The following is a 24,484-nucleotide window of genomic DNA, read 5'->3' as shown; positions in this document are numbered from 1 at the left end:
TGAGTAATATTCCATTGTATATATGTGACACATCTTCTTTATCCATTCATCCGATGATGGACACTTAGGTTGCTTCTATCTCCTGGCTATTGTAAATAGAGCTGCAATGAACATTTTGGTACATGACTCTTTTTGAATTATGGTTTTCTCAGGGTATATGCCCAGTAGTGGGATTGCTGGGTCATATGGTAGTGTTTTTATGGTATTAATTTTCCATATTTTGATTTTTAACTTATTTATGTCTTTATATTTAAAGACCATGTATTGTAAAGAGACCATAACTGGGCTTTGGTTTTATTCAACTTGACAATCTCTGCCTTCTAATTGCATTGTTTTATCCTTTTTATATTTAATATACTTATTGATAGGGCTGGGTTTAAGTCTAACATCATTCTATTTATGTTCTGTTCTACCATGCCTTCTTTACTCTTTTTCTCTCCTTTTCTTCTTCCTTTTGGATTAATTGAATATCCTTATTATTATCTATTCCTCTGAGTTTTCATTTTCAGTGGTTACTCTAGGATTTACAATATCCCTCTCTAACTTACCACATTCAAACGTGTATTAGTATGATACAGCATCATGCATACTGTAAGAAAATTAGAACAGTAATGTCTACTGTAATGTCATGTCATGTCATGTCATGTCATGTCATTGTAACAGTAATGTCTTCTGTATTGTCTACCTGATGGTAAAGACATCCAGTGAATTTTTCATTTAAGATATATATTTAAATATATATATTTAGTTCTTAAATATATATATATTTAGTTCTGTCTTTTCCATTTGCGTCTTTTACAGTTTCCTTTCTCTTTAGCTTATCCATTTGATTCTTTCATGTTCTTATTTTTCTTTAAATCCTTAAACACAATTATAATATCTTTCAGAATTTTTTGTCTGCCAATTCCATCATTTCTATCATTTCTGAGTCTGTATTGACTGATTTTTCTACTCATTATGGATCACATTTAAAGATCTTTGCATGTCTAGTAATTTTTAAATTTCTGCCAGACGTTGTAGATACCACATTACTGAGTGGCTTGATTTTGTTATTTTCCTCTCAAGAGTGTTGACTTTTCTTCTGGAAGACAGTTAATTTACTTGGAGATCATTACGTTCATTTTAGGATTGCTTTAAAGCTTTGCTAGGGTGTTTTTCTAGAGTAACCTTTATTCCAGGAATACACTAATCCTACCCCTAAAGTGTGACTTTTCTGGATACCTTACTGAATGCCCAAGGTGTCCCATGAAGTCTCTCCTCTCTGGCTAGTAGAATCTCAACTCTGCAAACACAGAATCTCCTAGTGCTGTGTGAGTTCTATAATCTCCGTTTATCTCCCTGTTCCCTGGTAGTTGTTCTTCGTCCCACTAACATTGTGGAATCTCTCCCTGTGCGTTTGCAGTTTTATATTCAGCCAGAGACTTCAGGAGAACTCTATACATATTTCTGGAGCTCCTTCTCTGCACGGATCCTTCCTCATGATTACCCAGCCTACTAAATCCAAGCTGCCTCACTAATCCCCAACTCCAATCTCTGTGTCCTCAGTTTAGCAAGACTGTTGTGGTCTGCTTTGGTTCCACCTCCTTTAACTGCAGTCCAGGAAGTATCTCCAGGAAGAAAACCAGTGTACTTGTACATTTATTCTAATTTATTTTCTTTTCTGAAAAGTTTGTCCTGTGCTGCCTGTTGTCCATCATGTGAAAACAGTTTTTCCGTATGTTTTACAGCCATTTATCGCAGAAAATCTGGTCTGACCAGACCTAGCTTTCGTCCATCTGTATGTCCATTTTGCCTCTCAGTATCTGTATACTTTCTGACTCTAATCTGCCTTCTTGCTTTTGCTCCTAATGTTCTGGTAACTCGTATCCCTTTAGACCACGAGTGCTCAGGACCCAATGTATCTATACAGGTCAGGTGAAAAATACTTATATTTATCACCCGGTGGTGATAAGTATTTATATTTATTACTCAATGACAAACACAAAACCCCTTCAGGAGTTGGAGGATGAAATGATAAAATTCCATAGTTGAAAGACGACACTGATCTTTAGCAGGTGCTGTGGAATGATGCTATTTCTAAGCTCTTGATCATTTGTTCTTCTCAGCTTTTTACTACTATGACCTCAGCCTCTCTATATCTCCCACCCTGCTTCTGCAAAACTACTCAGGAAAGATAGCCAGCCTCTAGCTTCTCTTCTTTCAGAAATTTTGCTCAAAAGCAAAAGCTGCCTGAGATATTTTGTCTCATAGTCTGGAGCCAAAGGATATTTGGTCCTAAGACATTTGTTTAAAGCATGGCCCTTTTAACAGGAATTTAAGTTGGCTGTTGCTCCTCTAATGGTTAAAAATCAAAGACGTACGCATTTGGGTAGTTTCCTGGGGTCTTCTGGTGCCGGTGTGGAAACATTGATGACCAAGATTGACATTTCCTTCCTGTGATAGTAGTGGATGATGTCCCTCGATAACTCTGCCCATTACCCTGGTAGCAGTCCTGGGCTACAGGAGTTTGTTCAGGTGGTGCTGAAATTGAAATAGAAGAAATCAGTAAATAATGACTAGAACAGAGAAATATGTGAAATAATTTATTAAACAAACAGAATAGTCATCTCTGGGAATTAACACTCTTCTCTTTTTACATATTGGCAGGCAGATGGATATGCAAAGAAAACAATAGATCCATAACATTCTAAAACTTTAAGGACCTAACTTTTCGGTAAATATTTAATTTAAAACTCAGAAAAAAATAAGCAGGGCAGAGTGCTTATAACTGGACATTGCACTTGTGTGCAGGCTCTCTTCTATGGATCTCCATTGGGAGATCATGAGAACAACTGGGCAGGTCTCCAGAAAGAGACACATTCATTGGTGTAGGCTGCCGGTGATGACAGGGTGACAGTGAGGAAGACATGAAAACCTTGTGCATTCCCCAAGACTCTTTGCTTATACAAAGCCAAAACCTCAAGCTGCTGGGGAGTGGGGCAGGAAATGGTCCTGCACCCAGGACCAAGGCAAAGATCCACTGCCTCTCGGGGAGGTGTAGGACGAAAATCTGATTACCCTGGAGGAGGGGCAGAAAATTCTCTTGTGCCAGGATACTTCACCAACACAAAACAGAAGTCTGCTACTCTTCCACCCAAGACTCACCCCACATACAAGTTAGAGTTTAGCTCCATGGGAAGAAGGGGCAAGAATACTGAAAAACGTTACCTTCAAAGCCCAGGTGCACAGAGTCTATCTAAGGCTGAGGGTAAACCAGGAAGATAGAGAACGTCTACCTCTACCAAAATCTTAGCAGTGAGTAACAAGAAACAGTAGTCTATCACAAGGGTCAGGTTAGAAGTGTGGCATGACCCACGTCTGTGGTGCAGGCATGCAGTGATTGCTAACAATTGAGAAGGGATTAGGAATACTGAGAAGACTCTTCAGCACCCCAGACCCTACTCTAAGCACAAAGTGATTGCACCCCATCACTGCAGGGATTTGAAACCTGTGGTTCACTTAAGGTAAAAGCAGCAACAAGGAAACTCAAATTCCTTTTATCTGTTAATTGTATCAATTCAATTATCCACATAACATACTGATCAAAGAAGAAGGGTGCCCATTTCAAAGTGTAAATAATATTTGCTTCAAGAGTTATTGTTCCTCTACATATATATCCAGCATTTGATTAAAAATTACAAGACACACCAAAAAAAAAGGAAAAATTAAGCCACTGTTGAGTGATAAACAATCAACAGTGCCAGACTCAGTGATGACTCAGAGCCAGACAGAGGTGTGGAGACTATCTGATTGAGATTATAAGGTAACTGTGATTAATATGTTGAAGGATCTTGTAGTACCATACTACAATATGCATGGATAGGTGAAGAATTTCAGCAGAGGTGGAAACTCTTTTTAAAAAAAAAAAAAAGAAGAAAATGCAAACACTAGAAATAAAAACCATGTTATCAGAGATGAAAAATTCCTTCAATGGACTGATCAATAGATTAAACACAACTGAGGAAAGAATCAGTGAACTTGAAAATAGATTGATAAATATTAAACTGACATACAAAGAGAAAGAGAAAAAAACAGTGGGGGAAAAAAGTAGAACAAGCATATAAGAGGTATGAGGCAATATGAAATGGTCTAATATTTGGGTGATTGAAGTCCCAAACAGGAAAACAGAGAGAGAGAGAGAGAGAGCAGGGAAAAGAAATATTTGAGCAGTAATGGCTGAGAATTTTACAAAACTAATGAAAACCAACAATCAGCAAACACCAGAAGCTCAGAGAACTTCAAGCAGGATAAATACCATAAATAAATAAGTAAAAAAACAAACAGACTGACTTAGATACACCGTAATCAACTGCTGAAAACTGAAGATGAGAGAAAGTCTTAAAGGCAACCAGAGAAAAAAGAAATATTAGATACAGAGGAACACAGATAAGATTTCCATCAGAAACTACTCAGAACAGAAGATAATAGAGTAACATTTTGAAAGTGGTAAAAGGGGAAAACAATTGTCCACCCAGAATTCTATACCCAACAAAAATTATTTTTTTAAGTTGAAGGCAATATAAAGACTCTTTCTGACGTACAAATGCTGAAAGACTTCATCATCAACAGACTTGTATTACAAGAAATGGTAAAGGATAAGTTTTTTACCGGAAGAACCCGACATCAGATGGAAACAAAAAGAAACGAAGCACAGCAGAAATGGTAGAAATAAAGAAATGAAAGTAAATATAAAAGATTTTTTAAATTTATAATTGCTTTAAAACATGACTGTTCAGGGCAAAAATAGTATCAATTTATTGTGATATTTCTAACATAATAGAAGTAAACTCTTTGAGAACAATAGCACAATATTTCGGGAGGGAGGAAATAGTACAATGTTGTAAGGTTCTTACATTATACATCAAGTAAAATAATATTATTCGTAGGTGGAATATGATAAGTTAATGATGTATATTGTAAACATTAAAAAATACTAAAATCAGTGGTAATGAGGCAATACAAAATACTCAATTAATGCAAAGGCAGAGAAAGATGAAAAAAGGAACAAAATTCACATAGGACAAGTAGAAATAACTAATTTGATGGTAGATTTAAATCCAACCAGGTTAACAATTACATTAAATGCAAACAGTCTAAACATCTCAATTAAAAGACTGAGGAAAAAAAAAGTTATATCGGGCTTCCCTGGTGGCGCAGTGGTTGAGAGTCCACCTGCCGATTCAGGGGACGTGGGTTCGTGCCCCGGTCCAGGAAGATCCCACATGCCACGGAGCAGCTGGGCCCATGAGCCATGGCTGCTGAGCCTGCGCGTCTGGAGCCTGTGCTCCGCAACGGGAGAGGCCACAGCAGTGAGAGGCCCGCGTACCGCAAAAAAAAAAAAAAAAAAAAAAAAAGATATATCATCCAAATGCTAGTAAAAATAGAGCTCTTATGGCTGTATTCATTTCAGCAAAAGTAGACTTTAGAACAAGGACTATTTCTAGAGATAAGGAGAGATATTACATAATGATAAAGGGGTCATTTCTTCAAAAAGACAACAATCCTAAGTGTGTCTGTGTCTGACAAAGAGCTCCAGAATATATAAAGCAAACACAAAACTGAAACGAACAGCTGAAGCTGGAAACGCCACCATGCATTTCTCGGTAAGCAATAGAACAGGAGACAGAAAATTAGTAAGGATTCAGAAGAGCTACACAGTACTAACCAACTTGACCTAATTGGCTTTTGTAGAACACTCTACCCAACAATAGCAGAAGCCAGATTCTGCATGTGAAACAGTCACCAAGAGGAACTCATTCTGAACCACAAAACAAGCCTCAACACATTGAAAATAAATGAAATCATAAGGCGTGTTCTCTGACTACAACACAATGAAACCGTAAACAGAGCTACTGCGTATTGTGCTACTCCTGGAGTAGAAAAATACAGAGTGCATTGGAGCTCTCAGGAAGCTCTCATTGCCCTTGCTTACCTGGGGCATCCAAATGTTCCGTGGATAATGGAGAGGGCTCACAGGATGGTATCGTGCAGTATTCCCACCTCACTTCACTGTTGGTTGTATAGCACCATGGACCTGTTTCTCCATCAGGGTTACGACAATAGTTTTCTTCCAAATTTCTGAAAAAGAAGCGACTGTGAGTTTGTTTTCCAAAAAGGCTAAAGATATAACAAAGGGCACACATGCTTGTTAATAGTGATGCTGGCTATGTATCCAGCTAATTCTCTAGAATTATACAAACTGGATAATGGGTGGGAACTTAAGCAGAGCAGGATTCCAGAGAATTATGGCACAGATGCTTCTCTTGGGTGAATGATTGAGATATATTCCTGGGCTATGTCTAATGGAGCAAAATAGGTCTTTTCCCACGGCTTTGGGCACTGTGCTCTATGCTGGAAACACAATGGGTATTTTCTACACTGCTTTGCCTCCAAAAGCGTATAGCATAGCGCTGGAATTTAAATGTTCTCAAGCCTTACTGTACGTTTAGTACAAACGTCAAAATGTTGCTGAAACCCACTCCGAGGTTACTGATTTAGTAGATCTATGATAGGGTCCGAGAATTTGCGTTTCTAACAAATTTCCTGATAATGCTGCTGCCGCTGGCCTGGGAAACCACATTTTGAGAACCAGTGTTCTAGGAGAATCAGCGCTAAATTTCACTTCCCTTGCATGTGACTTGGACAGTTTTCATTCCCAAATGCTGTAGGCCTAGGTTTCTATTGTCACTGACTCCAAGGCAAAGTCAATGGGATTTCACTTTCCATCCAGCTGCCCAGGAAGAGACCGGAGCAGACTTACCTGCAGGGAAAGTTTTCTGGGGTCCTGTTGTGCTTGTGGGGTGTCTGCTCACCCCAGCGTTGACAGGTGTGCCCAGATACGGTGACAGCCACTGTCCCTCTATAGTTTTCACCTCTTCCCTTCAGACACTGATATGTTGGCCCAGAAGATGGTGGCGGTGTTGCTTAAATGGGAAAAATACATGACAATGAATGTTTTTTAAGCAAAGGATTCACAGATGGATATTATGGGGGAATGGATGGATGCAGGGAGCGTCAGCCTGTCTTCTTTTCCACTCATCCTCCCAGATGTTGGCATGTGAAAATTTTTTATCATTTTTCAGAAGAAGTTGATGTGGTAGAATCGATGTTTCCAAGACCATCTCATGAGGAACTCCTCCAGGGACAAGACCCTTGGAATAGATGCTGCTTTCTATATTCTGTTTTCTCTATATTCTCAGCTCATCACACAAGGTAAGGATCAACCTGTGTCACATCCCACCCCAAATCTGCATGTGTACCAACAATCCAACTTCCTTTATGAAAAATATTCATTAAGTAAACATAACTGGATGACCCCCAATATTCCGCAAAGCCAAACAACAGAGTCCATGGGAAGAAAGAAAATAGTGTCTCCAAGGAAAAGGGTATGCAGTGAGAAGTCAAGAAATTCTTAAGACACACTGCCATATATAAAACAGGTAAATAAAAATTTACTGTATAGCACATGGAACTATATTCAATATCTTGTAATAAACTATGATGGAAAAGAATCGGGTGAAAAAGAATATACATATATGTATATATATATATCTATAACCAAATCATTTTGCTGTACACCCAAAACTAACACAATATTGTAAATCAACTATACTTCAATTAAAAAAAAAGTCTCAAGAAAAAAAAGAAGATGACAGAAAGAGAAACTGCTGCTCGTCAGGAAGGAGGGTACCGAGGCACCTCAGCGTCCCGAAGGGTGACCTTCAGAGCGAAGAACAGGAAGCCGGCCCTCACGGCCTGCTAAGTCCTTCTTAACGGTCTCAGGTGCCCTTGTTCAGTGCCTTGCTTCAAATTCTCATAGAAGGAAAATATTATAAAATTGTTTTCTCCAACTCATTCCTGCGAGGTCTACCATTTCATCTTCTCTCCCGACCTCTCTTCTCCTCTTGCTCCCTCCCAAGCTGAACATACTGAAAAACTGGACATCCAGAGACACCTCTTTGCTTACAATTAAAAAGAACTCTGGTTGATAATGAAATCCATGTACCAGAAGGCATGGGTCTGATTTGCCTTTAGCGCTAGAGAACCATAAGGGTCAGAGATGGCTCCCAAAAGCCTACATTCATCTGTACTCAAAAAAGGCAGAAGTCTATGTTACGAGACCAAAAAAACCCCATAGTAACTAGATACTCTGATCAATTACCTATAGTAACCAATAAATTGTTCTAAAAGAGTAATCACATCCCACGGAATTTATAGGGCAATTTTCAGGCATGGCACTCTTGTTACCAAGAGAGGGACAGGTGAAGATCCCTGAGGACTGGGTATGAGCATACTTACTACATCTCGGGATGTCACAGAATTCCCAGCGTTTGCTGGGATCGGTGGTGAAACACCATGGGCGGGGCTCCCCATCAGGGTTACGACAGTAATTCATCTTCAGATTCTTGTTTGGAAATCTGAACGTGCAAGAAAGATTTTAACAGCACTGAACATTTACATCCACGGATGAGAATCATTTCAAATGAGCAAATATTGAGCACCTGCTGTGTGCTAGGCACAGCGAGGCAGCCAAGGAGGTGACTGGGTGAAGGTTATCCTCAATGTGATGACAATCTCATAAGAAAGATTAGCCGAGTATTCTAAGGATTGTTTTTCTAACAGTTTACATGTGCAAAAGTCATAGAATGGGATCAACTTTATCATTTTGGCCGTCTGTAAAACCGATGTAAGCCAACTCCAATTATTCAGCTGCAAATAATAGCAATTTTTAAAACACAAAGTACTTACTGGCTAGAGATAGTCATCTAGTAAACAGTACAGCTGAGGAGTTGGTGTCTTCATAGTTTAAGGGAATTGTCCTCCTGATCTACCCAGTTCTGGTCCTGCTAGCCTTCAAGCTTATAGAAACTGAGGCGGATAAGCTATGCTCCCGTGTGCAGGCCAGAGAGTCCCCTCAACCACAGGGACCCAGTGACTGAGGCTGCGAGATGCACGCCACGCCTCGTGCCCCTCTGGGCTCATTTCACGTCCCTTCCTGAGACCGCAAGTGCTTAGTCAGGATGGACAGAGCAACCAGCAGTGGCTTAAGCAATCCTCTTGCAGGATTGCTTTCCTGAAAGTAAATTTACCCAATTCTGAGCCTTGAGGCTTTACTGTATTTCTTCTTTGGAATACAATAGGGAAAGGAAAATGCAAACAGCTGTGTTTTAAGATAGCTATTTGGAATAGAAGGTACAGAAATTCAGTGGAGCTGTTTTCTACACTGAAATATGTGACTTAGTCTCTTTGCCTATAAGTTTTTATAAGCCCCGTTATAATCCTATAGTAGTCCTAGAAAGAAGAGAAAGACCGAAGCAGCTACAGAGAGGGAGGTGTTTTAAGTACAATTAATGTGTACAATTAAGTACAATTAATTAGAAGATGTAGACCATTGTACTGTAGAACTAATCATTACTTTCTAGATCAGAGACTCTTATTTCTATTATAGATTCATGATCCCCTTTGAGAAGCTAGTGAAAGTTAGGAATCCTCAACCCCAGAAAAATGTACTGATATAAATACACATAAAATGTTGAGGGGTTCACAAAGCCCTAAAGCCCATCCACAGATCATAGGCTAGGAAGCCTTGAATCTCATCACTATGAAGGAAAAGGAAAGGAAGAAAGAGAAGAGGGAAATATTTGGAAAATACACAAGTGAGATGTATCTGTTTTTCTTAAATTTTTTTTTTTTTGCGGTACGCGGGCCTCTCACTGTCGTGGCCTCTCCCGTTGCGGAGCACAGGCTCTGGACGCGCAGGCTCAGCGGCCATGGCTCACGGGCCCAGCCGCTCCGCGGCATGTGGGATCTTCCCGGACCGGGGCACGAGCCCGCGTCCCCTGCATCGGCAGGCGGACCCTCAACCACTGCGCTACCAGGGAAGCCCCTCTTAAATTTTAATGCACCTACGAATTAGCCGGGAATCTGGTTATAAGGCAAATTCAGATTCAGCGGGTCTGAGATTCTGCATTTCTAACAAACTCTCAGATGATATCACTCTACCATGGACCACATTTCTAGTAGTAAGAATGTATCCTTCATTTGCAGTCATGTGGGAAGATTCAAACTTTGAAATTCAAAAACATCAGGTATGTTCACTTTTTGAGGAATGCTAAAATACCTAAATAACATTAAATTACCCATAACGCTGCAGAGTCATAAACATCTAATTCCACCCCCGGTGAGACTTACTTGGCAGGAATGTATCCATGAGCATGGGGGCTCTGAGAGTCCCACGCCTGGCAATCAAGTCCAGACACGGTCTTGGAAATTTTGCCCTCGTAATGTTCTCCACTGCAATGCATACATTCATCTGGGCAGAACGGACAAGAAGGAAAGGAAGAAAGAAACTGAAATGGATGAAGCGAAACGGAGTAAAAACTAGAATTCCACTAGAAATGTCTAATACCTTTGCCGCTTGTTCGAGGTACTTTTCCCACAATCACTTGGCAACAAAACTGGCAATAAAGGCTTAACTTTCTAATACAATCTATAACGTCATTCTCTTTTTCAAATGGGAAAATTAGTATATTTTGGTTAATACCTTCTCAACTATTACAGTCTTGACCAAATCCAGAAACTCCATGATGCCATGTCTTCAAAGTGGGATGTGTGGTCCTTGGTGGGTGGGAAGGGGGTGGGGGAGCGGTTGAACATAATCTCAGGAGTCCGTAAGTTCTCTACTAGAATTTTTTGATATTTGGGGTCCCCATTCCAATAGCGGTCTTTAAAAATTTCTATGAAATTATTCTGGTCGTGTGGATAACTGCCAAATAAGCCAGCACCCTCTCAGGATTTTAGTGCTAGGGTTCCTGCTCGTGTTCATGACCTCACGTGGGAACAATGGGGTAATAAGGAAAACAGAAGCAGACTTGATGCAAAAATGATGCTCTCATGTCAGTGAAGGGCCAAATGACCGCATAACAGAGTGTACAGGTAAAGGATCCCCATGGTTGGAATAGAAAAAGTGATGGGGAAGTGAGGCTTCACGTGGTACATACACTATCCATGTGGTTACACATGGTCACCCTTGTTCATTCCCCCATTGCACCAATAAATAGAGCAGGAAATGTGAAACGAAGATTTTTCAATAGGGTGTTTTAAATCTTTAGCATTGACTTTTGAGGTGCACTATTAAATTGATTGGTCCATTAAAACGATAGAATCCTGACTTAAAAACTGGTTCATTGCTTGGTTTCAATGAAACAACAAAGTCTACCATGTTAAAGTAATATTGTGTATTTGAATTGTATTGATTTTGTGGTTTTATTTTAATGATTTAATTGCAAATATGTTTTTGGCTTTATACTGTGTCAGAGCTTTAAGCATAAGAAGTTTGCATCTAGAGTTTATATCTAGTTTTATATTAGTCCCTGTTGAAGTACATTTTAATAAAAATAATTTAGATCAATCACGGAAAATGTGCAAAATTGGGCCTTTCCAAGAGGTCATGTGTTACTTGATTCTGTCAAACACAGCACTGATTGATTATTAATATCCCTGTAGAACATTGATTTACAGCAAATTACTCCACAGACGAAGGGCAGATAGGAAAGCATTTTCTAGAGCCATCCCTGACCTTCACATTGAGGAATGTCGCAGTAGTCATATCTTGTGCCTGGATCTGTGGTGTAACACCAAGGTCCCTTCTTATCATTGTCTGGGTTCCTGCAGTAGTTCTCATCCAATCCCGCTAAAGGATACTTTTCAGGTGAAAAGCTGTGGAGGATGAAAAAGAACCACTTTGACTATATTTTTAAGATCAGCATGTCATCAGCAAGGCAGGATAAGACACCCTCTCTTTCCCGTCTGTGATTCGAGGTGGTGTCATCCAAATGCATTTCGGCTATGTGCTAGAGCGTTCGTGTCACCCAGTTCTCAGTATCTCTGCTGATAGCCTGCTTCAGTAGAGTAGCTAATATTACTATTATTACTATGTGGACAGCCAAGTCCTGGAAGTAGAGCCAAAGTGTCTTTATGCACAGTAGAAATACAAAGCCCTCAAAAGCCTGCCAAATTCACGATGCATTCCTAACACCTGCTTTTGTCAGTTGCCCTTCTCTCTGTAAAAGTAATAGAAGTTAACACCCTTTTATCTGTGTGAACTCTGCACGAGGTATTACACTAAAATTTCTCTATGCATTCTCTAATGTAGTCTTAATAAAAATCCCTCTCAGGAAGGTGTTATTATCCCCATTTTACAGATGAGAAAACTGAGGCACAGCCATGTGAAACAAATCAAATCTTGCCTAAGCTTGAGCAGTTCATAAGTAGTATCTCAAGGGTTTAAAGTCAGATCTGTCTGATGCCAAATTCTACATCCTCTCTGAGATGCATCCAGAATTAATGGGAGACTGGGAGGATGGAGTGAAGCTCATTTTCAGAGATGAGTTGCTATATAGCGATAAGAAATTAGATTAAAAACCTAAGAAATTAGATTAAAAACCTAAGACTTGGGACTCCCCTGGTGATCCAGTGGTAAAGAATCTGCCTTGCAATGCAGTGGATGCAGGTTCGATCCCTGGTTAGGGAACTAAGATCCCACATGCTGTGGGGCAAATAAGCCTGTGTGCCACAACTACAGAGCCCTGGAGCCTGCCCGCCACAACTAGAGAAGAGAAAAAACCCACATGCCACAACCAGAGAGAAGCCCGTGCACCTCAACGAAAGATCCCGCATGCCTCAACAAGGATCCCGCGTGCCTTGACTAAGACCCGATGCAGCCAAAAATAAATTAAAAAAAAAAACAAAAACAAAAACTAAGACTTGAAATCTGAAATGGTAGCTCTTGTTTCTGGTTCTTCTATGTACCTGTGTTTGGTAGATTTGGTCCTCCCAGGATCTCAGTTTCCTCATCTGCTGGGGTAAAGACGGCCCATATTATCTCTAAGGCCCTTGACATTCCATGATTTGGCCATTTGGTTTAATCATTTTAACCTCAATAAGTCTTAATGTGCTGGGAATATGAGACCTGCCCATCTCATAGGGATGCACAAAGGCAATTTGTTTGGGTAGGTGAGGGGGAGGGTCATAGACACTAAATTCCCACTTGATAAGCATTGTTAATGAGAACTTAATCCACCTAATACCATATTGGGCAAAGCCCCAAAAGGATGACACTAAAATAAATAATAGGCAAGTTGCAAGATAATCTGTTTTTCACAATGTTGAGGTGAACACATGGTATATTTGATTTAGACTAATTCACTTCTAAGCATAGTCATCTTTGGTCTTTTCTCAGATTCAGCCTAGAATTCATGGTTTTATAGTTGTTTTGTATTGTTCTCAGTCTTCCAGAAAAGCATATATGCAAGAATGAATGGAAAGCAGCCATTGTCTGCTTTTATTCCATAAATAATCGAACGGTTCTGCCCCAGCATCAAGAAGTTTCTCCCCATACCTGCTAGTCACATGTTCTGGTTTGAGTCAGAAGTAATGGAATCATTCTGAGCATAAGAGGTGAACACGGAGGCGAAAGAGAAAGTCTTACTTGGGTACGTGTGGAGAATTGTCGCTCCATTTTTGACAGGCGACACCACTTTTTGTTTTGGCCATGGTCCCCCTGTAATTCTTCCCAGTTCCAGTCTTGCACTCTGAAAGGTACACTGGAAGGAAGTCCAAACAGTGGTCAAACCCTTTCACAACAAGAAAAATCATGAAGAAGCCCTGCACTACTTGAACACATTGAGAGAAAGGACGCCATTGCCCACTATCTAAGAAGACAGTCTTTTACATCTAAGAGTTACAGTTAACTAAGCCACGTGGGGCATTGATTCCTTTACTCAAAACTACCGCCCCTCCCTGTGCCGGGCAGATGCTGGGTGCTGGGGATGCTGGAAACACCAAGAGTAGGAACCGCACAGGCCCTGCCCTTGTGGAGCTTACATTCCAGTGGAGTCATGGGGGCCGGTTACAGAAAGTAATCAAGGACACAGATTGTGAAATAGACAACCTTGTGGTGACACATGTAACAGAGAAAATAAATAGCATCATGAGAAAGTGGATGGGAAAGGGGATGGGGGCTTCTTCACAAGGTGGGCAGCAGGTTTTCAGAGGTTGAAAGAGATCCAAGCCACTTCTACTTTTGGAAGGTCCCAGTAGTATTTTAAATATGAAAAAAATGTCAAACAGGTGATATGACTGTGGTCTACTTTCAATGTTTACGGAAGATGCTCGCAACCAGCCTCCACTTAACCGACGCACCGGTTGCCCAGTGGGCCCCATCCTGCCTTTAAACACGCTGCCAGGTGCCCACCTGTGGCCCACCTGTGGCAGGGTGGGCATCTGTGGCTGGCAGGCCACTTTCGGGTGTGCCCACCCACTGTGTTCCTACCAGTTTGGTTATATGCTTACCAAGAATCAGTTGCTTTTATTTCCAAAACTTTTGATACAGCTCTATTTGATTACAGATGATCTAAACTAAGAAATGAATGGGGGGAAAAATGGAGCTTTTAAAAAAAATTAAGTTGAATGGTTTCAAGGACTTGAAAGAGTTGAATAGTATTTTTTTTGAATTTTATTTTATTTATCTTTTTATACAGCAGGTTCTTATTAGTTATCTATTTTATACATGTGAGTGTATATATGTCAATCCCAAACAATAGCTATTGTTGACTGAGTACCTGCCAAGTGCAGGGCTCAGTGCCAGCTTCCTTACATTTATTCATCATAATCCCTGTAATCCCTGTAATCCCTGTAATCCCATAAATCCCATAAATCCCATAAATCCCATAAATCCCATAAATCCCATAAATCCCATAAATCCCTGTAATCCCATAAATCCCTGTAATCCCATAAATCCCATAAATCCCATAAATCCCATAAATCCCATAAATCCCTGTAATCCCATAAATCCCATAAATCCCATAAATCCCATAAATCCCATAAATCCCATAAATCCCTGTAATCCCATAAATCCCATAAATCCCATAAATCCCATAAATCCCATAAATCCCTGTAATCCCATAAATCCCATAAATCCCATAAATCCCATAAATCCCTGTAATCCCATAAATCCCTGTAATCCCATAAATCCCATAAATCCCATAAATCCCATAAATCCCATAAATCCCATAAATCCCTGTAATCCCATAAATCCCTGTAATCCCATAAATCCCATAAATCCCATAAATCCCATAAATCCCATAAATCCCTGTAATCCCATAAATCCCATAAATCCCATAAATCCCATAAATCCCATAAATCCCATAAATCCCTGTAATCCCATAAATCCCATAAATCCCATAAATCCCATAAATCCCATAAATCCCATAAATCCCATAAATCCCCATAATCCCTGCAACAAATCTGTAAGGCTGGAATAAGGTCAACACGCATCTCTGCACAATGCTTTGTTGCCTCTTGTTCCATTACAAACTCTCAGCAGGAAAGAGTAGTGCGGATGGAACAGGCCAAAAAAAAGAGAAATGGAACCCGTGGTGTAGTAGGGAAGAACAAATCTGATTCCACATTGGATCTGTGTCTTTCACTTTTGTGTTCTGTTGCTTTTTCTACAAGTTAAGAATGTTGCCTATAACCTGAAATATATAGGATAGCCCATTCTCAAGGCTCTGACCTCTAAAGGTATAACACTTTCCCATTCATATAGAGACCAAAGGTTGCAGAACAGAGAATAACACTTATCTCGTTGGAGGTTTATAGGAACATTGTGACGGGGCTTATGTGGCCAGCTGCAAGAGCAAAGGATTCCTACACCAAGAAGTCTGCAGCAACCAACCTCAGCCCCTCCCCTCTTAGTATAAAAGAAGCCTGTATTCTAATCAGGGAAGATGGTTCCTTGGGACACTAGTCCCCCATCTTCTTGGTTGGCTGGCTTTCTGAATAAAGTCTCTATTCCTTGTCCCAGCAAATCATCTCTTGATTTATTGGCCTGTCCTGCAGGTAGCAGGGCTCGAGTTGAATAGTTTTAAAAATTGTCATCATATCCACTGAGAGCAATCCATTCATATAGTTGATATGAGTTTGAAGAGAAGGACACTAATTATCATAGACAAGTCACTAGAGTGTGGTTTATGCAAGAAATGTACCAGATAACTCCTGTTGGTGGCCCCAGGTTCAAAGAAAAAAAGCCTCTGCTTTACATCAAAAGGTGCCAACGTAAGCTTCTGTTTTCGGTGAAAATATAAAATATTTAAGGTATATTTGTGTCATCTTTTACGATTCCCCACTTTAGCCAAGTTTTTAAATTAATCAATCAATTATCTGGGGAAAGGACTTCTAACACACCTATAGCAGCTACTGCTTTAAACCCAACGCTCTATATAAAGATGGCAGCTATATCTTCATTGAGATATATTATTATAGTAGATATATTACACTTATCAAAAAGGTAAACTCAAGGTACTTTGGAGGCCAAGGGTCAGGGGAGACTTTTCAAAGGAGGTGATGCTTGAGCTGAAATCTGGGAGATGAGAAGGAGCTGGAAGAACAGAGGAGGGTCCAGGGTGAAGAGGTGTGTGCTTGCCCTGCTGGAGCGGGGGCAGATGTAAGCCCCGCACATGAGGTAGGCTTAAATAATACAGGGCCCTGCAGCAATTGGTGAGTATTTCGATTGTCTTCTAGGGCACTAAAGGTTTGGAGCAGGGAAGTTACAGACCAGCCGCTGCGGTGGTACAGCCAGTGATGATGGCGGCTCAGACCCAAGGGGCAGCAGTGGCCATGGTGGCAAAAGTAGAGATGTAACTAATTTGACACGGACCATTCCCAGAAAAACCCTGGCAGGTAATTTAACAGTGGGTCAATATTCCACAGTAAAGAAACAAGCACCAAAAAATGACTGACTTTTGACCTCTCTTTTATTTGTATGTACCCGCCAGAGTTTATATAACCTTTTGCTCCTTTCCATCACCTTGAAAACAGGCAACTCTTCAACTATCCAGACTAAGCCTAGAGGTCACCCCCATGATCCTCTGGTTAACAATTTACAAAGGGCATGTTTAAACGTTAGCATTTTGCAGAGAGTATCCCACCAGCCTTTTTAAAAATCTGACCAACAGTGGGATTGTAAGAACTAGTAACGTCAACGGATAAACTTCAGATTTAATCTGCACTTTAGACTCAAGGATTAGAGCTAAACAGTGGGCTGGAAGTGTGTATAGCAGACGCACAGGTAATTAAACCTAAGAAGATGAACCAAGGTGTAGATAGAATCCTAACCTAAAAAAACACTTCTCAAAATCTTATTTAGAGTTTTGTGGGGTAACTAGAACGTTGTAAGCCATTGTCAAGAATCAGTGAGATAGGATGTTTCTGGTTGAGTTCAACATCTCTGATACAGAATATTTGGAGAGCAAAATTGTTATCAAAATAGTCTTACTGCCTCGCCAGCAACAGAGAATAGGAAATAGTTTTGAAAGCATCATTATTCACTTAAATCTTCGTACAGACTTAATGAACTTTTACACATCTTAGAAGACATGCAACTTTCGTAGGAGTCTAGGCCATCCGTGATCCTAAACAACAAAAGATCTAGAGTTTTCAAGGAAACTATGGAAAAGGAACTGCAACTTCTGCACATATTCAAAAGACACCATTCCAGAGTCTAAGGGAAATACAGACCATGCCTGAAAAAAAGTGGAACATGTAAGAGTAAAAATAAGGATATTTTCTCTATTTAAATGTTCCTGCAGATTGAAAACACCTCAGTTTTGCTACTTCTCCAGGTTTCAGACCAAGGACTGTGGTCCCTGCAGAACAAAACACCAAGATCATAAGAAACTTGTAGACTCTCCCTCTTCTCCTTAAAAATAAAATAAAATCTTCAGTATCTTATTTTCAGGGTCATAGAGGTGGAAGTGATTTTGTAAATCCAATCCCTTCATTTTTAAACCAAGAGAAATGAAACTTAAAAGGTAAAGTCATATATACAGGTTGACGTAGTGGGTTAGTGGCCAAATCTTCTGACTCCAAATTCAATTTCACTACGCCATAGCGCCTCCATTCGCTGGTCTGATAAATTACAGACATTAAACGGGCTGGGGGAGGGAAGGGGGAGGGGAATGGGGAGAAGGAAGAAAACGTTGTACGTACTTCTCTTCTCAAATAAAACGACATCCCTCATCCTAAGGACTGGGGAAAACTTGCTGTTTTCAGCCATTATCACACATTGTTGTTCTTTACTGTGATACTGGAATGCCCTGCAGAAGAGAACCAGAAAACACAACTCTTTTCCTTTATTTAAGGAAAGCAAAGTTTTATTCATAAGGAAGAGACTAAAGATAACTCTCTCGGTGAATCAAGGAGCTCAGAATTTGTTACTTCCAATTCAACCTGGCACTGTATCGAGGAAGTATCGTCAAAGGATGCAGCAACATGGTAGCTACTCTTGTTTTCTTCTACCTTTACCTTCTCCCCCTGCAAATTTTCGCGCTTTTTTCCCCCCTCTGTTTCAACTGCTTTATTCTTTCTTCACTAGTTTTCTTAATGAAGTACCAGAATATTTGCTTTGTGCTGGAAAGAAGCAACTGAGTGCTTTAAACCCACTCCTGAGAGGGCCCACGTGGACTCCTGTAACTTCCCCTTGACCATGTCTCTGCATTCTACTCCCTTCCCCTCACACCTCCCTGCACTGTACCTCAGTCCTGCATGGTTGCTGAGTCTGGCATCAAAGCCGTCCATGGCTTCCTTTCCTGCCCCATCTCCTGTGTGAACCTTTGCTTCAGCTGACTTGGTCCTTTCATCGTCCCTCTCACAGGTGCCCAGCCGCGCTGCCCTCTGCCTAGAATCCCTCCCGCATGGTCAGTATTTACCAAGATCTCACCCTTCAAAGCCCAGCTCAGTTCCCACCTCCTCCCCAGGCCTTCCCTGGTCATCTCAACTCTTAGGATTGTTGTTTCCTCTGAATCTTCATAGAGCACGTATTGATTACGTCACTTATCAATGTCTCGCATTGGCTGTTTTTTTTTAAAATTTTTATATTTTATCCAGTTTCTGTGACTACACCATAAATTCAAAAGGGCAAGCACTGGCTTTTGTATCTACACAAAAATCTATCATATATACTGATATATATATATATATATATATATATATATCTCCCCATGTACCGATCACTGTATCAATGCTTTGCGGCTCCTTAGGGTCTAGGACACTTCTAGTCACATGATCCTCAATAAATATTTATCGACGATAATGTTAGAAACTAGAGCTCAGAACAATAGCTGCAGATGTCATGTGTAAAAATAAATAACTTCCTTTGGGGGCATTTTTCTAAAGGGGTCACTAATTAACAAGAAACCGTATGGTTTCAGATACAGAGAGCAAATACAGATTCCAAACTCCAATCCCATGAAATTCCTCTTTCCTCTTAAATCCTATTTTCGCTGATAAATCCCTGAGCAAATTTCTCGTGATCAACATAATAGCGTCTCAAGCAGCAGGATTTCTGCGTAGGCGCAGTGACCAAGAAAATACCTGCAAATGAAATCTTTTTCCTCCTCACAGTTTGTTGCACATTCGTCTATGCTTCCTGTCACCAGCTGCTTCCGCGTCAAACTAAACAGGGAAGCTCCCTGGGTATTTACATAGTCATCCAGGGGGTCTCCGAGACCTACAATTGGAAGATAAAAGTGGCACAACTGGTAAATGCATCAACACCATTGTTTAATTCTCATGAATTTGTAAACTATTTGCTTTCCATCAACGAAGTAAAACTGGCTGCTCCATTGGAAGCAGAATGGGCGGCTGTGAATAAAAATGTTTAATTAGGAAAACAGTTCCATGAATAGATGGCACTATGTTAAAAGATCAACTGGATTGTTAGGTTAATAGATTGGAACTATTTATCAACTTCCGTGTTACTACGTTAATGGGTATGAAACGTTAAATAAAAAAAAATTTGATCTGTTTGCTAGTAATTGCATATCATGATGGAACAGTAAGAGACAACCAAGGGCAACTTTTGATGTTGATTTGTCCATCCTTGGGTATAAGTAGAAACTGGAGGCCACTATTCGATTTCCTACAGTGCAAACTTTAGTTGTGGCACTGTCGCTTAAACTGATGGGATAAGCACACTCTGAATGGCTCCGCCACAAGATACAAAAACTTTGGTGAGTTGATGATGTCGAGAATAAATAAGAGCTGGACTAAATCTTGACCACCATACATGGTCATTTTTATACTGGACTTAGTAGAGTGACACCTCACTATTAATTAAAGAGAAATCATTTTTGCCAAGATGATGACAGCTTTCTGGCATTTCTGAGGAAACAACAGCAGAGCCTGGGACAAACAATGGCCTTGATTTTCCTCGGACATAAAATCTGAGGCAAAGAGTCTGTTTGAAGGTCGCTCTGCCCCCTTGCTACTGCAGAGGGTGGCCAGGGGTGCCTCAGCCATGTTCCCACCACAAGGCTACAAAGAGTACTCCTGAGACACGTGGCGCCTGAGACAGCTGTGGCAGCTCTACTCCAAGCCTGGAGACTCAGCCTCTATCCTTTTGGGATGGAACACCAGCCGTTTTCATAGGGTGAGGGGCTAAAAGAGGTTAATTTCATGGAGACAGCAAAGTTTCCTAAAGTTTGCCTAAATGGGATTAGGCAACCTGGCAACTTTGACCACTTTGAGGGGAGGGGTGGAGATCAAAGCCAGGGTGAGCGTGTTGAAGAGTGATCAAGAGAGGCGGTGGGAACAGCAGAGAAGACAAGTCTTTGCAGAAATCTGGCTGTGAAAGGAGCATTTCTTAGAGGCCATATGAAATCTCAGAAATTTTTTAAAATTTTTATTGAAATATAGTTGATTTACAATGTTGTGTTACTTTCAGGTGTAGAGCAAAGTGATTCAATTATACATATATATTCTTTTTTAGATTCTCTTCCATTATAGGTTATTACAAGATATTGAGTAGAGTTCCCTGTGCTATACAGTAGGTCCTTGTTGGTTATCTATTTTATATATAGTAGTGTGTATTTGTTACTCCCAACCTCCTAATTTATCCCTCCCCCCTCTTTCCCCTTTGGTAACCAGAAGTTTGTTTTCTATGTCTTTAAGTCTATTCCTGTTTTGTAAATAAGTTCATTTGTATCATTTTTTTAGATTCCACATATAAGGTATATCATAGGATATTTGTCTCTGTCTGACTTACTTAGTGTGATCAGCTCTAGGTCCTCTCAGGAATTTTTGAAGATGAGACATTCTAGAGCATGTTTGGATACTGATGAAAATTATCTAGTAGGAAGGGTCATAAAGGGTCACATCCTCATTCTCAGAAGGGCCATCCCTTAACACCTGAAAACACACACGCCACAAGGGTGTGATGCACTTTCCTAGATTAAGACAAAGCTGTTTGCAGAGCCCCCCCTCTCCCTGCCTCTGCTCTTCCTTCCTCGACCTGAGATTCTCCAAACTGGAAGGATGGATGGTTCCATCCTTGAATAGGAAGTTGACTGTTGTTTAATACACCAAAAAAGCACTTGATACATGTGTCAAGAGATTATAGAGAAATAGATATTTTAGACCCATACCCATGTCGTCATCCTGTATTTTTCTCCCAATTGGTGCTCTCATTTCCAGGAAGAGTTGTGCTTTGGTAAATTCTATAGATCAGGATGTGACTTTAAAAACAAACACAAGAACTCTATAAAGTATATCCTATAAAGACTGAAATTAGATCTTTTGAAGAGTTCTTAGAAAGTAGAGCAGGCCGGGGTGTAAATGATATCAAAACAAGAAAATTTCCATTTTTATCACCCTTTAATTATGTTATGTTAGTATGTTTCATAGCATATAGCTGCTGAGACCCACCTTAGGAGCTGATACACCAAAGAAATATCCCAAAAGAGAATCAATTTTATTCTTTTTACTTTGAAAAGTTTTCCCCCAATAATTTCTTTCTTTAATTCCAGGGAACATGTGACAATGTGGTGTAATACACTTTATTTATTGACCAAGAAATATTAGACAAATTTTTTTAGTAACAAAAGTATTTTTATATTCTATGCTGAATGTAGATGTATATTGGTACCAAAACAAGTATATTTTATTAATAATGTGGGTTTGTATTTTTTTAAAATCATGGTAGTGTATATATGTACACCCGTGCTTGTGTGTTTGAAAGAAAAGGCTTTGTGGTTTGTGAAATGCAAACTGCGTTTCCGCCTGTCACTGAGAACAGCTGTAAAAGGAGATTTTTGTTCCTCTCCCTGGTCATTTCAGTGCACTGGAAAGATGAAACACTTCCACGGAAAGACAGAGTAAAGGCCTTCCTTTCAAAAAGAGCTTATGCAAGTCTCTTTTCCCCTAGGTTGGTGAAGACGTATGTTAACCCTGCCGCAGAGAAGTCTGTTCTAACATTTGGGTGTGTCCCACTGTATCCAGAGTTCCAGGTCCCGCTTCCCATAGACTAAAATAGAGTGTGCCCAAAAAAATAAAAAATAAAACAATAATAAAATAGAGTGTGCACCCCTGCGCCACTCCCCACAAACATTTCCCGTGAAAACCTCTTTATGCAACTTTCTGCTGTTTCTTCTTTGATATTTCTTTAGATGGCGCCACTAAATTCAAATGCATCTGACTCTGATTTAAAGTACAGCTCGTAAAATTTTATCTGGCTACTTATAAATTGAATTTCAAGTATCTATACATTGTTTATATGAAGAACAACTAACAAAATGTATGATTCCGCTTATAAGAAATGTCCAGTGGACATATATACACTACCAAGCGTAAGATAGATAGCTAGTGGGAGGCAGCCGCATAGCACAGGGAGATGAGCTCGGTGCTTTCTGACCGCCTGGAGGGGTGAGATAGGGAGGATGGGAGGGAGGGAGATGCAGGAGGGAGGAGATATGGGGACATATGTATATGTATAACTGATTCACTTTGTTATAAAGCAGAAACGAACACACCACTGTAAAGCAATTATACTCCAATAAAGATGTAAAAAAAAAAAAAAAGAAAAAGAAATGTCCAAAACAGGCAAATCAGAGGCAGAAAGTAGATTAGTGATCGCCAGGGGCTGGGCGGGGATGGAGGTTAGGGAGAGGGGAGAAGAGGGGTTGGAGGTGACAGCTAAGGGGTGTGGAGTTTATTTGTGGGGGTAATAAAAATGTTCTAAAAGGTATTGTGATAGGTGCATAACTCTGAATACTGAAAACCTTTGGATTGCATGCTTTAAATGGATGAATTGTATAGTATGTGAATTATATCTCAATAAAGCTGTCAAAAAAAAAAGAACTACAAAGACATGCTTAGAATATTTTAACAAAAGTTTAAGCAAAGTTGAAAAAGTGGGAAGAAGCATCAGGTTCCTTCTCAGAAAGGCCTGGCTAAAGTCCTGGTTTCTGGGAGTTTGGTCAATAGGCAAATAACGTGATTTTCCTAAGGACAGATTTCCTCATCTATAAAATGGGTATAAATCTACTACAATACCTATGGTATCCGCTAAATAAGCTGGACTTAGTAAAGGACACACATATATGCATGTATGAATAAAAATGTGCCCGGCCTACCTCAGGTACTCAGTGGAGATTTGTTGAATTATTGTACGGACACCATCCTGCAGATCGATGCCTGTGATTTCTCCAGGCATAAGAAGCAAACTTATATGTATGGATAAGCCTTCCTTAAGTCATAACAAACAGAGAACAGGTCAACACAACCACAGACTGGTCAAAGAATATGGTCAGAGATATTTCATTGTTTACATTTGAAAGTCAGAAAAATACGACACCTTAACAAAAATGGTCTACGTTAACCAAACTAAGAACCAGGCAAAGAGACTAACAACTTTTGGGGTTGTTAGCTATCTGGGCTATTTTTTTTTCTAACTAAAATAACCATCACGTGGGCTCCATCTTTTAGACTGAGAACGTCATGCATTATTTTCTCTGCCCACTTGTCTCCAGTATTCCCATGAGGGAAACAAAACATTTCTTGAAGATTTCCTCATTCTTAGATCGTGACCTGGGAACCTCATGAGTCAAAAGCTAAATTCAACAAGTTGCACATGAAACCATCATGGATCTATTTTTAATACATTGCTAGGAAAAAATATATTGATTAAAGTGGAAAAAATCTCCATGTCTTACCTGATTTCAGAAATAAAAGAAGTAGAAGGACCACCTCCATATGTACCATTTTGGAACTGACCAGCAGTGTCCGGAAAACAGTGTGTCCCAATCCCAAGATGTTATTGACTTACATGAGAGGAAATGCACCACAAACAAGATAATCACACGAGTTAATTATTCTCTCGGAGGCCCATTGCCACTGTGCTCTGAAGTGTTCAAACATTACCTTGACAGGAGGATCTTACAAAATGTTTGAGAGCGGAGTCTGCAATAGATGCTGGGAAGCGGTGGAGGCTGCCCGCCCCCTCGGCTGCCCCACACTGCCTCCTGCTTCCCTCCTTGCCCCCAGCCCATCATCGTTCCCACTTACTTTTCTTTCCTTCCCTCTTATTTCACTCTCTTTCTTTTGGGTGAAA

General features: G+C 40.1%; 1 protein-coding gene across 6 annotated transcripts in view; it reads right to left on the bottom strand.

Moving 5' to 3' along the window:
- PLG (plasminogen) overlaps positions 1–24,135 on the bottom strand; it is a 45,127-nt gene extending 20,992 nt beyond the window's left edge. For 5 of the 6 annotated variants that reach the window (XM_060167488.1, XM_060167484.1, XM_060167485.1 and 2 more), the window contains exons 1-10: positions 24,087–24,135; positions 19,471–19,606; positions 18,088–18,194; positions 13,529–13,643; positions 11,618–11,757; positions 10,231–10,351; positions 8,338–8,456; positions 6,800–6,962; positions 5,972–6,117; positions 2,361–2,520 (exon numbers count right to left, since the gene is read on the bottom strand). In XM_060167488.1, the coding sequence (XP_060023471.1) occupies positions 2,361–2,520; positions 5,972–6,117; positions 6,800–6,962; positions 8,338–8,456; positions 10,231–10,351; positions 11,618–11,757; positions 13,529–13,643; positions 18,088–18,194; positions 19,471–19,606; positions 24,087–24,135 (1,256 nt within the window). Of the gene's footprint in view, positions 1–2,360; positions 2,521–4,260; positions 4,267–5,971; positions 6,118–6,799; positions 6,963–8,337; positions 8,457–10,230; positions 10,352–11,617; positions 11,758–13,528; positions 13,644–18,087; positions 18,195–19,470; positions 19,607–24,086 lie in introns of all 6 variants that reach the window. The other variant, XM_060167486.1, reaches the window with a different exon arrangement.
- Positions 24,136–24,484: the final 349 nt, after the last annotated feature.

Source organism: Lagenorhynchus albirostris, chromosome 12, assembly GCF_949774975.1.
Source record: "Lagenorhynchus albirostris chromosome 12, mLagAlb1.1, whole genome shotgun sequence".
Lineage (NCBI taxonomy): Eukaryota > Metazoa > Chordata > Mammalia > Artiodactyla > Delphinidae > Lagenorhynchus > Lagenorhynchus albirostris.
Note: the sequence above shows the minus strand (reverse complement) of the source record. Positions and strands in the feature narration are given on the sequence as shown.